The 15410-nt window shown below is 40.1% G+C and overlaps 1 protein-coding gene across 1 annotated transcript; it reads left to right on the forward strand.

Annotated features, from left to right (window-relative positions):
• The first annotated feature begins 7100 nt into the window (after positions 1–7100).
• LOC115054643 (LIM/homeobox protein Lhx1-like) lies at positions 7101–10025 on the forward strand. The gene is made up of 5 exons (XM_029519944.1): positions 7101–7270; positions 7822–8042; positions 8268–8542; positions 9196–9352; positions 9649–10025. Exons 1-5 carry the CDS (start codon positions 7101–7103, stop codon positions 10023–10025), a joined length of 1200 nt encoding a protein of 399 aa, XP_029375804.1.
• The last annotated feature ends 5385 nt before the right edge of the window (positions 10026–15410 follow it).

Here is a 15410-nt window from a genome sequence, read left to right on the forward strand (position 1 = left end):
AACAAAGGGCGATATCGGGATATCCACCGCTGAAAATGGCCTTCGGTGGTGCTGTTACAACCCTCTGAGATCCAGCAGTCTAGACCGTTTATGAGTACGGAGATAATCCTCTTCATTCAGCCATCGCTGTCTGCTGACAGTATCCTGGAGGAACACCCTGGTAACACATTCCATACCATAATATTCGACTGGTATAAATTGTGTTTACCCATAATTTCACCTTTAACACTGAACTAGAAAAGAACACCAAATGCGATTATGCACATGAGAATTAATCCGGAGATGAGCAAGGGGTAATGTATGGTAATTATCCAACAGGATATTCTTACATAGTGATTAGCATATCTGGGAGGCCAGACAGGGATGGGAGGGAAGTCTGAGAGGAAGGAAAGGACACAGCTGCAGATAAGAAGCACAGTTCGTTTTTGTTGTTGTTGGGTTTTTTTTTTTTTTTCATGTTGATGAAAAATGTGGATAGTCTGGCTGCAGGCATGTACTTACTCCCCTCTCTCTATTCCTCTCTATCTTACATGCACACACACCGCCTCAAGACTGCCCCCCCTGTTAAAAAAAAAAAAAAAAACCTGTATGGTTGTTCACATTGGAGGACTTGTTGCAGCTTCAGATTTGTGAGTAATCATGGGGATGCCTCTTAAATCCACTGCCTCCTACAGGGAGGCAGTGGATTTAAGAACGAATCACTGTGAAATGTACATCTAATAAAAAATTTGGGCAAAAGATGCTATTAAAACATTTTAATTATTGTATACATGTAAACAATCAGAAATGAACCCGATGTTTTGTGTTTAATCCATGAAATCCATGCAGGTATAACAGACTGATTTGCTGACTATAGTGTGAAGAAATAGTGATTAATTAAGGGCTCTCTGGATTCTGTAGCTCTGTGTGTCTTTGCTTTTTCCTCCTTAGACCACCTAAAAATGTTATTTTACTTAGCATTAACTGTATTCGGCCATTGCATGTTCTGTTTCCTGGAGTTCGGGCTGAGGCAGGACATGAAAATCCAGTTTTCCTGAAGTATTATGAATCATAGAGTACAATGTTAACATGTAATTTTCCAGACAAAATAATAACTACTAAAAAATAAATGAAATTCTATTGCTAGTATCTCTGTGATTATTTATGATAAATCATACTGTTTTTTTTTCTCCAGCAGCCTTTAAAAATTTAATTTCTCTAATAGTAATATATTTTTGCTTCCAGTCACCAACACATATATATATACATATATATATACATATATATATATATATATATATATATATGTGGGGCTCCTCTTAAGCCCCACTGCTCAATATAACCACGAGCCACTGTATCAATTCTGGGTTTAGTATTTAGGTGTAATCAGCCATGTAGGACACCAGCTTGCCAAGAAGCCGGACCCTTTGTGAGACACCCATCTGTTTAGTGCATTGGGGCAAGTCCAGTCCCACAGAGCTGCTGGAATGAAAGGAGAGCATGAGAAGGCCCAGCTGAAAATACAAGGGTGGGCGGCAGCATCAGGACACAGTCTGTCTGTGGCACTCCTCCAGTCCACTCTTATTCTAATGCAGCCTCTAGGTTTTTCCCCGTGTGCATACAAGTCAGAGATCAGAAGCTGACAGATGTACCGGTGGAAGCAGGCTGGGATGTCTGACACACACATGCATCGGTCCCATCATGCATGCGGTCTCTGTTCTCCTCTCTCACTCTCTCCTTTAAGCTGTTTGGCTAATATTTTCGTATTGACTCACCAGTGTACATATGAACTGGCCACAGTGACCTCTTAGCGGGACATATCTGTGTGAGCGCAGATCGATTCATACAGTGGGGCTCCTTGTTGTCAGTATTCAGAGGACGGGCTGGGCAGAGTGGGAGCAGGTGATAAACTGCTATAGGCCCGTCAAATCATTTCACTGAGAGTCGTGACCCTACTGCAGTAGGGCTGATTATACTTCACCCCGGGCTGCTAGGTCTGAGTGCCTCAAGCCTCCACACTGCAGCCTCAGACATATCACCCCTGACTGAGATCACAGCAGCCACCAAGAAGATGATAATGATCAGACAGAAAACAGTAGGAACAAAAAATGTTGTGTATTTTTCTTAATTTCTCCTCTGCATTTAAGTGAAAATGTGTTTAATTTCAAACTTTCTGTTTTTCCTTATCCTCATCCATCTTTTCTATTATTGTTGTTGTTTTTATCATTATATAGTGCTGCTGTATTTGAAACATCAACGAAATAACACATTTCTTATTAATCTGAACTGTAATTCTGAATTGTACCTAAAAAAAAATTGTGATTGTAATTTTACAAATGCACCATAATTGCTGATTCGTGTGTGAACTTTTATAGAGTTAAAGAAATGAAGACAAGCTGAGCCTTTAGAGGTGAAGCAGGTGACCTGCTTGTGAGAGACTTTGCATGTGTTGCGTGTAAAAGAGCCCTTTTCCTCGGGAGGGAGGACCATATGCCCCCAAGCCCCAACAATCCCTCCATCCCATGTCCCTCCACTTCCCCCAGAACCTATACACAAGCACGTTCCTTTCTATCAACACAGCCTGCACGCCCCCACCCCACCCCACCCCCAACCTCCACCACTACTAATAACTGACAGCAGCTGCATTGATGAGTACAATGGGTGGGCCAAGGCAGCTCAGCTGGGCTTACTCCCACTTGACACTGGTTTGACCTCTGGCATGTGAGTGCCCCCCCCCACCCCACCCCAAAGGCTTCTCCCTATAGCCTGATGTGCAGACTGTCTATCTTCTGCCTGCACACACATCACTCCCGGGCAGGAAACACACACAACAATAGGCGCATCCTCAAGTCAGCCAGGTCAATTAAATTCAACTTGAGGATAAATGATTTGTGAATTATGAAGAGAAAAGGAAGGAATACACCAAAGAGACAGGAACATGCTGCTCTTTTCACTCTGGCTAGCAGAAGACTTGAATAAAATATTGATACCGAAATGAATATTTGCTTGTTGTCTTTCATCCACTGACTCATAGGTGGCTTTGCAGTCTCTCTCAGGAGTGGCTCCGTGTTTACCGCCCAGACACTCATATGCAGTGCATGTGCACAGGCAGCATGGGCTGTATATCCAGCTCCCCTCCCTGAGGGACTGATGACACCGAAGAAACTGAACAGAAGTAGATGGTGTGACAGAGCAGAAGGGGCGAGGGATGGGTGGCTTGTCACTCCCCACTGCCATTCAACTCCTTTACAACTTTACAAAATAGCCTTTTAATTTGCTGCAGCGTCTGGGGGTATCTGAATTGTGCCTGCATCAATCACCATCATCACCGGGGGCCATGGGCACCGCCGTCCCTTGGGGGCTCTCTCACTGAACGGCCCCTCAGGCAGATGACTCTGTTTCTCTCTCTCTCCACTGTCATCTGGGGTAGGTTCCCCTTTCTGCGCACCCCCTCTTCCTCGACCCCGTACTCACTCACGCAGACAGTGTGACACTGCTTGAACTCCACCACTCACTGCCAGCTCCCGATAATCAAGTGCGGTGCATGAAATGACCATCTCAGTGCTTCGGCAAAGCTTTGACTTAATTGAGAACAATTTTTGATGGTGTTCAGCAGGAACAATTCCTCTCCATTCACAATAGCAGTTTGATTATACACGCGGGAGTTTTTACATTAACTTAATATAGACTGTTCTCTTTGGGAGGCCTAAGGGATATAATTTCAGACTAAGCTGTTCCATCTCCACCCCCTCTGTGTAAATATGACAGGTCCAGTGCAAACCATCACTAATATCAATTGTTGGGCTGATGAAGCTGCACGTCTGCATGAGACCAAATCCCTGATGTGACCTGGCAGATCGGCATAGAGGTGGTCAGTGAGGATTACTCCTCTCTCTGTGGCTGTCAGCCTGCAGTGATGGGGTTACTCGTTCCAACATTGTGTGTTATGTATGTAGAGGGGACCACCTTTTCAGCGGAGTGTACATTTAGTCACTTTTTAAACAGAAGCGCACCCACGTTTGGTTTCCTCTGATCACATAAGCATAGTTGTCTTTGGCAATTATTACGTTATTTCCAGCCACCTCTAATAAATTCCACATCAAAATCTCCTAAATTAAACAAACTCAAACTGGATTATTTGTGGAAACTTGTAAAAAAAAAAAAAAAAAAAACAATAACAAGAGTAAGCAGTAAACAGGCCACATGTAAACTGCCACTGGTCAAAAGGAGCAATTTGGAAAATTTGGCCTCCACTGAGCAATAGAGACGCTCAGCCAGATCGAACCGAGGCCAACGTGATGTCACATGCTCTGGTTAGCTGCCTCGTTCATTTTAAAGAGGACGTGGATAATGGAACTAGTATAGCAAAAGTTTACTAAATGTTGTCTGTGTTGATGCAGTCAGTATCTCAGCTTAGATGCTGATGTGTTTTTCAGCAGGGAGCTCTGTGAGCTGCCTAATGTGTTTGTCATGTCATATTGTGCGTCGCAAGGTGTTTTCCTCCTGTCTATAACTTTCACATTCCACTGCTGCCTAATCAGTTTTAATTGACTTTAATTAGCATCAAGTAATTAATTTTGTTTTCCACCAATGATTTGTATGAATTTTCCCCAGTGGGTGGCCTTGCTCATCTGGTTAGGGCCAATTAGCTGCAATTAACAAATACTAATGACACGCTTTTTTCATTCCAAAACAAACAGTGTGCACCCTGCCAGATTCCAATGCTGCACAGGGACCTCTCATGTGCTGGAGTTGCGCTGGGGGCCAGCTCGCCGAGCCAGGCTCTAATCAACACCTCTCATGGAGAAACACAAACCCAGAAGGAGACACTTATCCACACAATTTGCACTTAGTACACCACAGAGATAATTACTCTCCCCTCTAGTCTGCTCATTGTCACCCACATTTGGACGTCTGAAACCAGATTTAAAGATGTATGAGGAGTCTTTAGCATTTTTACTCTAATGATTATTGGCATTGGTGGCCTGAGGTTCATCCTGGGAGCGGCCACATTTACTGCTGAACTCCTGCTTTGCTCACATATTACCACACAGTGACAGACTGCTGCTTACACCATGGGTCAGTTTTCTTTTTTTGGGGAGTGATTACACATTTTCTTTGGTAAAAGTATGCATTAACATTCTTCATGGATCACATAAAGATATGCTTCCACCGGATGTGTATGAAGTCTTCAAATACATCCATGCAGCTGCTGTATTTTCAGTGTTAGTGTGATCAAAAACAATCTTAAAACGAAACAAACCACAAAAAAAAAAAAAAAGGAATGAAATATCTATTCAGCAAATTTTATACTGCGGTGCTGCTAGTACGCCTGTTGGTGTGCTTTGAAGAAAAGTGAAAATGCCTAATTATGAGTTCATGGAGTGATTCATATCCAGTGAAATGATCTTAGTCTGGATTATTAAAACCGTGTACTTAATACTTTCATTATGTTTAATAAACAGATGATATTATTTTAACCACGAAGGCCATTTTTCCCAATCTAAGAGCAAATGTCTGAGATTTAAGAAATATTTTAAATTAGCATAGAACGATCCATGAATCAGACCTCATTTCTCTCTTTTCAGAATTTTATTTGTTTCATCAATTTTCTATTGATTATGAGATAGTTGTGGCTTTGTAAGTGGCTCGGTTGCAATGTTATTTAAAAATGAAAATGCAAAAATCAGTTGTCAGATCACAAGAAAAAAATAATAATGCTGTGCAATTGAAGCGCATGTTGGATTCGCATTTTTGAGTTTGTGCATAAACAAAACAAAACAAACAACACAGAAACAATCCCATCTCCTTCACAGAAGTTTAATTCAATCATTTAGTTGTATCAGGGACCAACAGAGCTGGGAGTCAGTGTGGGAAACGCCTTATCACCGTCCCCAGCGCGCCAACACTCCGAGATAACATCTATAAGAAACAGCCAATCGCCAGAGATTATGACCATTAGCGATCCTTGTCCTTTCAAATGAAATGAGGAATAATGCTGGGCCACAACATTAATCTATGTGAGAACTCAGCGCGTTCATCTGTCCTCTCCCACACACTGATCATTTGTCATCTAGCAGCCATGCCGTTCACACAGCCCGGAGAAATAATGAATTTATTCACATGATATCATCATTGACCCTCAGTTTGTTCTTCTCTAGGCTCATACTGCCTCACTGCAAAGAGATAAAAAAAAGAAAGAATTATTATTATTATTATTTTAGAATTATTTTTATTTATTTATTTATTTTTATTTTACATACATTTTGTTGGAATAAATATTTTTTTCTTTTTCTTTTTACGCAAAAGCTTTTTAAAATAAAAGAAAAACTGAGAATTTCCAGTTAACTTTTAGTTGAACTCAAGGGAAAACATATTTAAAGCGTAGGGGCTGGAAAATAAAAGCTATCGATCCTGTTTAATTCTGTCAACTGGCAAAATTGCCCTGATATTTTTATAGTAATTTCTTCGACTAATGTTATTGTATTTTATTTTGATTTTATTCAAATGTCATCTCAGTAATTTCACTTTCACGCATCTGAGTGAAACGAAAGGTCTCCTTATAGGTTTCTCCTGGATGTGACGTCACGTCTTTCTTCACAGTCAATAGGCTGAGCTTTGAGAGGTGCGCTCATTTCCAACGTTTCTCTCAGACAGAGCTCACCGGAGGGCTGGACGGACACATGACGGCTCTGAGCGTCCTGCTGTAGGCTCCACTCAGGATTTATTACCCGCCGCTCATGGGCAGCCTAGATTGGTTTTATTATTATCATTATTATTATTATTATTATTCTGGCCACTTGGATCATCCTGACGGGCCGGCTCTGCTCTCCAGTCTGTAGTTTTGTTCCAGACATGCTGCCTGACAGCCTTTTTCCTTTTGGTTTGGAGCTGTTCTCCACGTGTGGATTGTTTTCCTGTGGAGCAGGAGAGGCGTGGCCGACCTCTCGGATGGTGATGTAATTACTGACATTAGTTTGGATGCAGTGGATTTCCTGGATCGGACCCAAGCGACTCAACACCGACACGTTGGAGAGAGACACAGTGTTTATCCCTTCCTGCACACTCACACTCACACACACACACACACACACACACTGGGCAGGGAGGAAGTCCACACCATGCTTCAGTGTGCCAGCTGCGAAAAGCCTATTCTTGATAGGTTCTTGCTCAAAGTTTTGGACAGACCTTGGCACATCAAATGTGTCCAGTGCTGCGAATGCAAATGCAGTTTGACAGAGAAGTGTTTTTCACGAGAGGGGAGGCTGTACTGTAAGAATGACTTCTTTAGGTAAGAATCCCACGATTGGTACTGTGATTTCGTTTTTATTTGGGAAAAAAATGCAACTCTGCCCAATCCATATTTTTACAGACAGTTAAAAATGTGTACATATATATATATATATATATATATATCAAACGTTGATCCCTAAACTGGATGTTATTAGTTTTCTTTTTCTCTTTCTCGTAGAATCACAAAAAGAAAAATGTGAAAATATATTATTTTCCTTCCTAATCAGACCAGTGCATATTATCAATTTTTTTCATGCTATGTGCAATTACAATCGGCCTAATATCACTTGATGCTGAGCTGATTGTGAAAGAGCAACTGCACAGTTAATAACAGGTCCTGATGCCTTTGTGAGCCATTAGCCTGGAGGAGACAGCGCATCAGGGCTGACTAAAATGTGCAGTTTGGAATCATAAAACTATGAAGATTTGACTTTTTAGCACAAGTGTGACGGATGTGAGATCTACAGGGAACCCCCCCCACCCCCTTCATCCTACACCCCCCCCCCCCCCACCACCACCCCCTGACTGCTGCTCTGCTTTCTTGGACAGGAGATTTGGCACCAAGTGTGGCGGCTGCGCTCAGGGGATTTTACCCAGTGATCTGGTCCGCAGAGCCAAGAGCAAAGTGTTTCACCTCAACTGCTTCACCTGCGTCATGTGCAACAAGCAGCTGTCCACCGGAGAGGAGCTCTACATCCTGGACGAGTTCAAGTTTGTCTGCAAAGAGGACTATCAGAACAACAACGGCAAAGACACCATCCTCCTCTCAGGTGATCATCAGCCATCGTTTTTGATTATTATTATTATTTATTATATTAGCATTATTAATATTATTAGCCTATTATTATTATTATTGTTTCTGCTTTGTTTACAGAGATGTCAGTGATACATTCCTGCCATAAATTTATTTAAGTGTGTTGTTTTACTATGAGGGGGATTCCTGCGAATATGTTTTACTTCAAGCCTGACAGACATCACAATTATTATCCCGACAGTCACGACGTGCAGCGACCCAAGTCTGTCTCCGGACTCGCAGGACCCGCAGGATGACGGGAAGGACTCGGAAACGGGACATTTATCCGATAAAGATGTTTGCAACAACGAGAACGACGAGCAGGGGGCCGTCGGGAAGCGACGCGGGCCTCGGACCACCATTAAAGCCAAACAGCTGGAGACCCTGAAAGCGGCTTTTGCAGCCACACCGAAGCCCACCAGGCACATCAGGGAGCAGCTGTCACGGGAGACCGGCCTCAACATGAGAGTGATCCAGGTAAACAGGCGGCACACAGCCAGGAGGCCACTGGAAATGAGTGTGTGTTGTGATTTCTGCCTATAAACCCATTATCGGACATGAACAAATGTCCCGACAAGCTTTTATGGACAATAATAAGAAAAGGGGGATTTTTTTTTTACACCAAACACCCTGAGGGGAATCATCATTAATGCTTTAATGCTATTTACCCACCCCCCTCTCTTTTTTTCTTAATGTGGGTTTTAAGCCTCTTTTTTTTCGTTTTTATATCTTTTTTTACGCCCATTGCCCCTAAAAGCAGCACTAACTTAACACTGAGCTGTATGACATTTTTCAAAAAGCTGGCGGAAAGATGGATCATTTTCTGCATCCAGATGCTTTCAAAGTGAAGGAGGTTTTATCATTACTTCTATTTCCAAAATTGAAACGTTGAAATTGAAATTGAATTTACGCACATATATTCATACCACCATATTTCCACTCGCACATTTTTTTTTTTTTTTTGTTGTTGTTGTTTTTTTATAGCCCAAAAACATGCCAAGGTTATCAATTAATACATCTTAGTCTAAATATTCCTGAAGCGCAGGAAATGTTGAATGCAGTGAAATTTGAGTGACCTTCAGGGAAGACGTGTGCTTTTGCTTCCATGGTGTCCGTCCTGCGTCCTGAAGGTCTGGTTCCAGAACCGGAGGTCTAAGGAGAGGCGCATGAAGCAGCTGAGCGCGCTGAGCGCCCGGAGACACGTGTTTTTCCGCAGCCCGAGGAGGATGAGGGCGCTGGGAGAGAGGCTGGAGCCAGGAGAGCTGGGACACTTCTCCTATTATGGAGGTGAGCCGAGCTGCTCTGGGGGTTTCTGATGAACAGGCTGATTTGAGTGTCAATTTAATGTGCTTCTTCTGGTCGATTTATTCACTGGATTTAATTCAGGGTGACTTAACTGCTTGGCAAAAAATATATATATATAAATAAATAAATAAATAAACATTGAGGCATAGCCTACAGTGTTTTTTGTTTTTTTTTTTTTTTTTTGGGGGGGGGGTTTCTATATAATCTTATAGTGTTTTTCGTTATATTAAATTTAGATGTAGACATCACACTAATCCAGACATGTTTCATGAATGCAGATTATTCTGGAGAATACTACGGCTCAGGAGGGAATTATGAGTACTTCCAAGGCCCACCCTCGTCCCAGGCTCAGACTCCAGCAGACTTGGGTTTTGTACCCTCCTCCGTCCCAGCTGGCACCCCATTAGGAGCCATAGACCACCACCACCCCGGCCACCACTGTCCCGCAGAGGTGCAGTGTTTCCCCGATACAGTGTCCCACCATCCAGTAGACTCGCCCAGTCCTGAGCCCGGTGGACCGGGCTCCATGCACAGCATCTCCAGTGAGATGTGTGGCCCCAGCACACCCTACACCACTGTGTCCCTCAGTGACAATGGATACACCAACCAGCTGTCACAGCCCTCCTCGGAAATGAGCGAAGGCACTGTCTGGTAATCCAGCTGAAACTGAACAACAGGACGCACATGGATTTTGAAGGCAAATCAGTTATTTTTATTTATTTTAAATGTACATTTATTTATTTATTTATTTATTTATTTATTTGCTTGCTTTTATTTATGTTAGGATCTATTTAACTATTTATAAATCTCTATATTTGTATGTCAGTATAATTGTTTATTGACTAGCCCATCGATAGGTTGTTGAAAGAAAAAAAAAAGAACATGTTCTTTGTAAATTTGACTCATGAACACATTCATAATGCCACACTGATCAAGCAATAAACAAGTACATGTATAGGCTTCGGAAAGTGTTTTTTTTTTTTTTGAATGATTGCAAGGGAATTTCTGCAACATAGAATATTCGACATAAAATGCTTACGTGAAGATATACAATAAAAAAAAAAATTTCACATTTCAACGAACAGCAGCACCGGATCAGTGAGTTTGACATATAAAAAAAATATTTTATCATGAGTAACAGGTTACGATTGTGATGTTTAATACATTTGACCAAAAACCTCTCTCAGGACCATGGAAGTATTGTTTTGGGTCTATTTTTATTTGCCAGTTTTGTCCTTTAATTATTTGATTGTCAGCACATGTTTGCCTTCAAAAGGATATCTTTATAAAGCTGAAAATTTTATATGTAATAAGAAAATGATTTGACTTTAACATGACAAGTCCACCCTTATATATAATAATTGTACAGAGCAGTCGGTTGTTTACTTAAAGCTCCAGTATTCAGGGGTTTCAAAATTCAGCTGTGTAAAACCTCTTGAGTCAGATGGACAAACCGTTTAATGCAAGCAGACCAAACTTTTGTAGCTGTTTTATTTGTGTGATTTAGTGTGGCTCACTGTGCTAGTTTGTATTATGTCCTCGTTCAACAAAAGGAAGAATAAATAAATAAATGCCAATAAACGGATGCCAAACGAAAGCACAGCGTGAATTCTGCACCTTCAGATGCAGGAAACATACATTTTTAAAGTCTTGATTTCTTCTAATTCTCTGAGGATGTCACTTTGCCATCCTTTTCTCTTTATGTATCAAAGTCTTAAATTATTTCCATTGACGGGTTCATGTACTGCAGCAGCTGCAGCAACGTTTTTCATGAGATAATTGATAATTGAATATTGTTAATTTTATGAGGCCGATGTTTAGGACCATTCACTGTATAATAAAACACATAATCATCACTGTTATTTGTTAATGAGTTTTTGGGGGAATGTAAGTAGATTTTCAATGCAGTTTCTTGGGTTTTATTATGGACAGTGGTTTGTAAAGCGTCTTCAGACATATCTGAGTGATAATGAGGGTGTCATGTTCTGGCATAAGTATTTCCGCTCATATGCACACACCTGCAGAGTTTGTTGAAGTCTTCACTGCCACCGTTTCACCCTTGACCTGAAAATTGCTATGAACAGTGACATTATCCTCAAATGCCGTTTATTTCACAATATAGCCATGCTTATGATTAAAGATATCTATATGAATATATCACAGTTATTGTGAATATTTATCACTGTGACCTGCAACTCTTTTTTTTTTAACTCTGCGGTAGACTGTTGAGATATGCAAATAGGCATATGCTGTGTCCTCACAGTTTCTCACAGCAGCTTATTAGTGGTCAGAAAGTTACGGTTTCTTTCATTTACCAAGCATTAGCCAAAACATTTTTCTTCTTTTATTTATTTATTTTTTTATAACCACATATTTCAAAATGGAAAGATGTGAGCTAACGCACCCATACACACATATATAATTGAAAAATACTTTAAACTGTTATCTTTATTAATCAACTTATGTTTAATCAAATATCTAACGGTTTAATGTCGGCATTCGGGTTACAAGTTAAAGTTGTACATATATGAATTAACTATCATTATATATAATATAATAATAATATGAGTGTGTTCAAAAGAGTCTAATTTTTGGGAGTTGTCCATTTGCTGTGCATAACTCAAAAAGCAATGGTCAAGTGGATCTGCAAGCAATAAGCTTGTCTGAAACAACAGTCATATGTTGAGGCATCTCTGTTAGTAAAGGAGACGTGGCTGATGACAGAGTGAATATGTTATAGTTGGGGAAAGGTGAGAGGAACATAAAGGAGGACAGGACAAGCACTGAATATCAAAGCAAATCAAATGGACCTGTTTGGGGGAGGGGCAGGGCATACACAGGATTTTAAAGGAGATTAAAAATCATAAAAAAAAAACAAGGACATGGATCTACGAGTCAAAGATTCAAATATGGTTTGCTTTTCGGTTTGTTGCCAAAATCCAAGTTTGTTAAAAGAAAGGCAAGAACAAGAGGGATGAGGCTGAACAGCCTGGCTCGAAATGTCACGGTCGAGTGGCTGAGTGACTTTGCAAAGAGACAGGCATGCTCTAAAGCACAATTCATGTCTAGCTTAACTGTACATGTCCTTGGTAAACACCAGACAGACAACAAAACCCATTAAATTAAAGGTAAAGACCAAGGCCTGCCCTCTCAGTCCCAAGCCCTCTAATGAAGACTTGTTCTTTATAATAAACAAGTCACATGTGGTAATATATATATTAAAAAAAAAAGCAAAACCCTAAACAGCAGAGAAATTAAGGTTTTAACAAACATTGCTAATTGAGTTGGTCGGTTAGTGATGTACTATTTACAGTTTAATCCACATTTGGTTTCCTAATGAGTATTGACACAAGACTTTCTGGGACAGCCCCAAAAAAACCATGTTGATGGAAATTAAGAAACAGGCCTGTCAGTGCAGCAATATGGCTCACTAATGTGTTTTTAATAGCTTTCAGACAACATGGGGACTTCCAGCACTGAGGAAAGGGCTAAAGAAGCAAAAAGTCTTCTTAAGCCCTAAACCTGTTCAGTAAATAAAATAACTTTGTCGCTGAGATCAGTTTGGACTTTCTGTAGAGTTGGCCTACATTACCAGCTGATAGATGTTGAATATTATCTGTACAAAAGAGGCTATTTTTATGGGCACAGTTCTATTCACATCCAAATCTACATTGGTATTTACTACCTGCTAATTTGTCAAATTTTTTTATTACCGTTATCATGCCACTTATCAAACACTTAAGGAGAGTGCATTTGTTTTAGTTTTTGGAGAGTAATCATCAGAGTTTAAGGTCTGTTATGATGCCGATCCTGATAGAACTGTAGTAGTCTCTGAAACTGAATGATCTACTGAAAAAGATTTTTGTCCATATATGTGTGTTTATGTAACAGGTCATTTGTCTCTTCACCGCTGTAAGACCAAGAAACAGAAGATAAAGATGTACTTAGTTTACTTTAGAGTAAAAATGACAACAGATTGGCTTGAATTTTTTTTTTTAGTTAGCTCAAATGCTCACAGTGACAAGCATTGTTTGAATTCTATCTATTCTCAATTTATTTTACTATTGCTAGTAATATTAAATTCTTAGTTCTGCGTAAAATGTGCATGGAAGTGTGTGAGGATAGTAACAGCCAATAGAGTCTCTGAAAGGTATTTAAAGCATGTTATTATTTCTAACCCTAAACAAAAAAAAAACAAAAAAAACAAGCACAGCTACAGTTGTATATTAAATATCAGTATAAACACTCAAATGTGTTTAATGTATAAACTTTGTCGCGCTGTGTGAATTAAGACTTATGAAGCCTCTTTTGTTTAAATGTTCCCTACTCTATTGGAAGATAATGTTATGCTGTTAATCAGCTTAATCCCTGTTTATCTGGGCAAAATGGCTTGATTAAGAGAGAGATCTGCAAGTCAAACAGAAAATCAGTAAATCAATTTAAATCTACCTGACAGCGACTGTCAGATAAGCCATGTACAATAAAGGTTATTTGTACTCTGCGGGCACATACACATTTGACTCTTTCCAAAAGTATGTACACACAAATATTGGAACCAATACATCGTGTCATTCGGGGGGTTGACCTCCAGGTTTTCAGAGATTAGTGTCCAGGAAACTCCAGGAAATATAATGCTAAAATACTATGATGGTACAACAATTTTGTCTTTTTTTTTATATCTTTAGTATCTTGTGGCTCTTATTTGACTTTTGCCAAACAAATAAAATGGAAAGACAAAATTCTGACTGCTCAGTTGGAATCAGCTGAAAATGGCTAGATGGACACACTAAGCAGACCTACTGTCAGAGGCAAACACTTCAGCTGGCTACAGCTACAGGGTCAGATGCCTGCAGAGCTAACGTCTTTGTTGTTGTGTGGATTCACCTCTGGGGGGGAAAAAATAGACATATATATATATATATATATATATATATATGAGTTAACATTATACATTACTCAAATGTTATGGTGGAGTGGAAAAGCCTTTATTGTAATCTGAGGTGGAACTCCTTTATAATCTAAAGGAAATCTAAATCTAATAAATCTAAACTTGACTTGACATTTTGTGGTTGCTCTCTTCTTTTATTCACTTGCACAGTCTTGCCCAAATCACTAATTTGAGTCTTTCTTCACTTTTTTGCTCGAAGCTTGGTAGTCCACTTTCTGCATGAAAATCATTCAAACATACAATTTTATAATCAATGCCCACAGTAATAGGATTCCTCTGGCCATGGGCAATTAATACAGTCCCCCCCCCCCTTTTTTTTTTCTTCTTGCGTTGATCTCAAAGCTACGAGACATTGGCTTCTCCTCATTTACATATTTATTGCATTGGACTCAAATCTGGCGAGTGATTGATGTGGAGCCTGCCTCCTGAATTTTTAGCGGCCCATTATTATGAAAGACAGAGGAGGGGGGTGGGGTGCTGGGAGGGAGGCAGCATGTCTGTGTACTTTTGATTAAAGTTGAAGAGGACAGAAGCATAAGAGTTCCCCACCTACTTTCTTCTGCTGCAGTGCTTAATCTGTGAGGCCAAAAGCTGCAAAGATTTAAGCATGTTATAGCTTTTGACAAATCTTTCTCTCACAAAAGCCAAGGCAGATAAGCTTGTTGAGATTTTAATCAGTGTCTCATTTGCTGTTAATTCTTAGTGAGTGTGATGTGCATACGCGTATAGTTTGAGTTATTCTAGGATATACGTGTAGCCGTCATTTTAAGTATTGGCACACATCTGGATCGTAATTGAGTTTTGTTCATTAAGACCTGATAAGAGCTTATATTCAAAACAGTGTCACCACAAGTCCAAGAAATCAGAAATTTATGATCGTTCTTATGTGTTTGCTTTATGTAGTAAACAAAAAGGGCCTCAAAACAACCAATCTTCAGAAACATTATGTGATAGTGTGGCATGAAAAGGTTATTTTGTCCTTGATTGCTTTTACACAACAAGTAATTTCCATTTTCTCTGCTGAATACCGTCAAATCATGTCATATGTAATAGTTCTAGCAAAGAAGGAAAACAATATGAAGATGAAGGCTG

The sequence above is a fragment of the Echeneis naucrates genome, chromosome 14 (genome assembly GCF_900963305.1).
Source record: "Echeneis naucrates chromosome 14, fEcheNa1.1, whole genome shotgun sequence".
NCBI lineage: Eukaryota > Metazoa > Chordata > Actinopteri > Carangiformes > Echeneidae > Echeneis > Echeneis naucrates.

What these genes read in the sequence shown, in the direction of transcription:
- LOC115054643 (XM_029519944.1), top strand. Translation starts at nt 7,101, where the DNA reads ATGCTTCAGTGTGCCAGCTGCGAAAAGCCTATTCTTGATAGGTTCTTG. An exon ending in TCAACATGAGAGTGATCCAG is followed by an intron (nt 8,543 to 9,195) that starts GTAAACAGGCGG and finishes TGCGTCCTGAAG; the next exon opens with GTCTGGTTCCAGAACCGGAG. An exon ending in ACACTTCTCCTATTATGGAG is followed by an intron (nt 9,353 to 9,648) that starts GTGAGCCGAGCT and finishes TCATGAATGCAG; the next exon opens with ATTATTCTGGAGAATACTAC.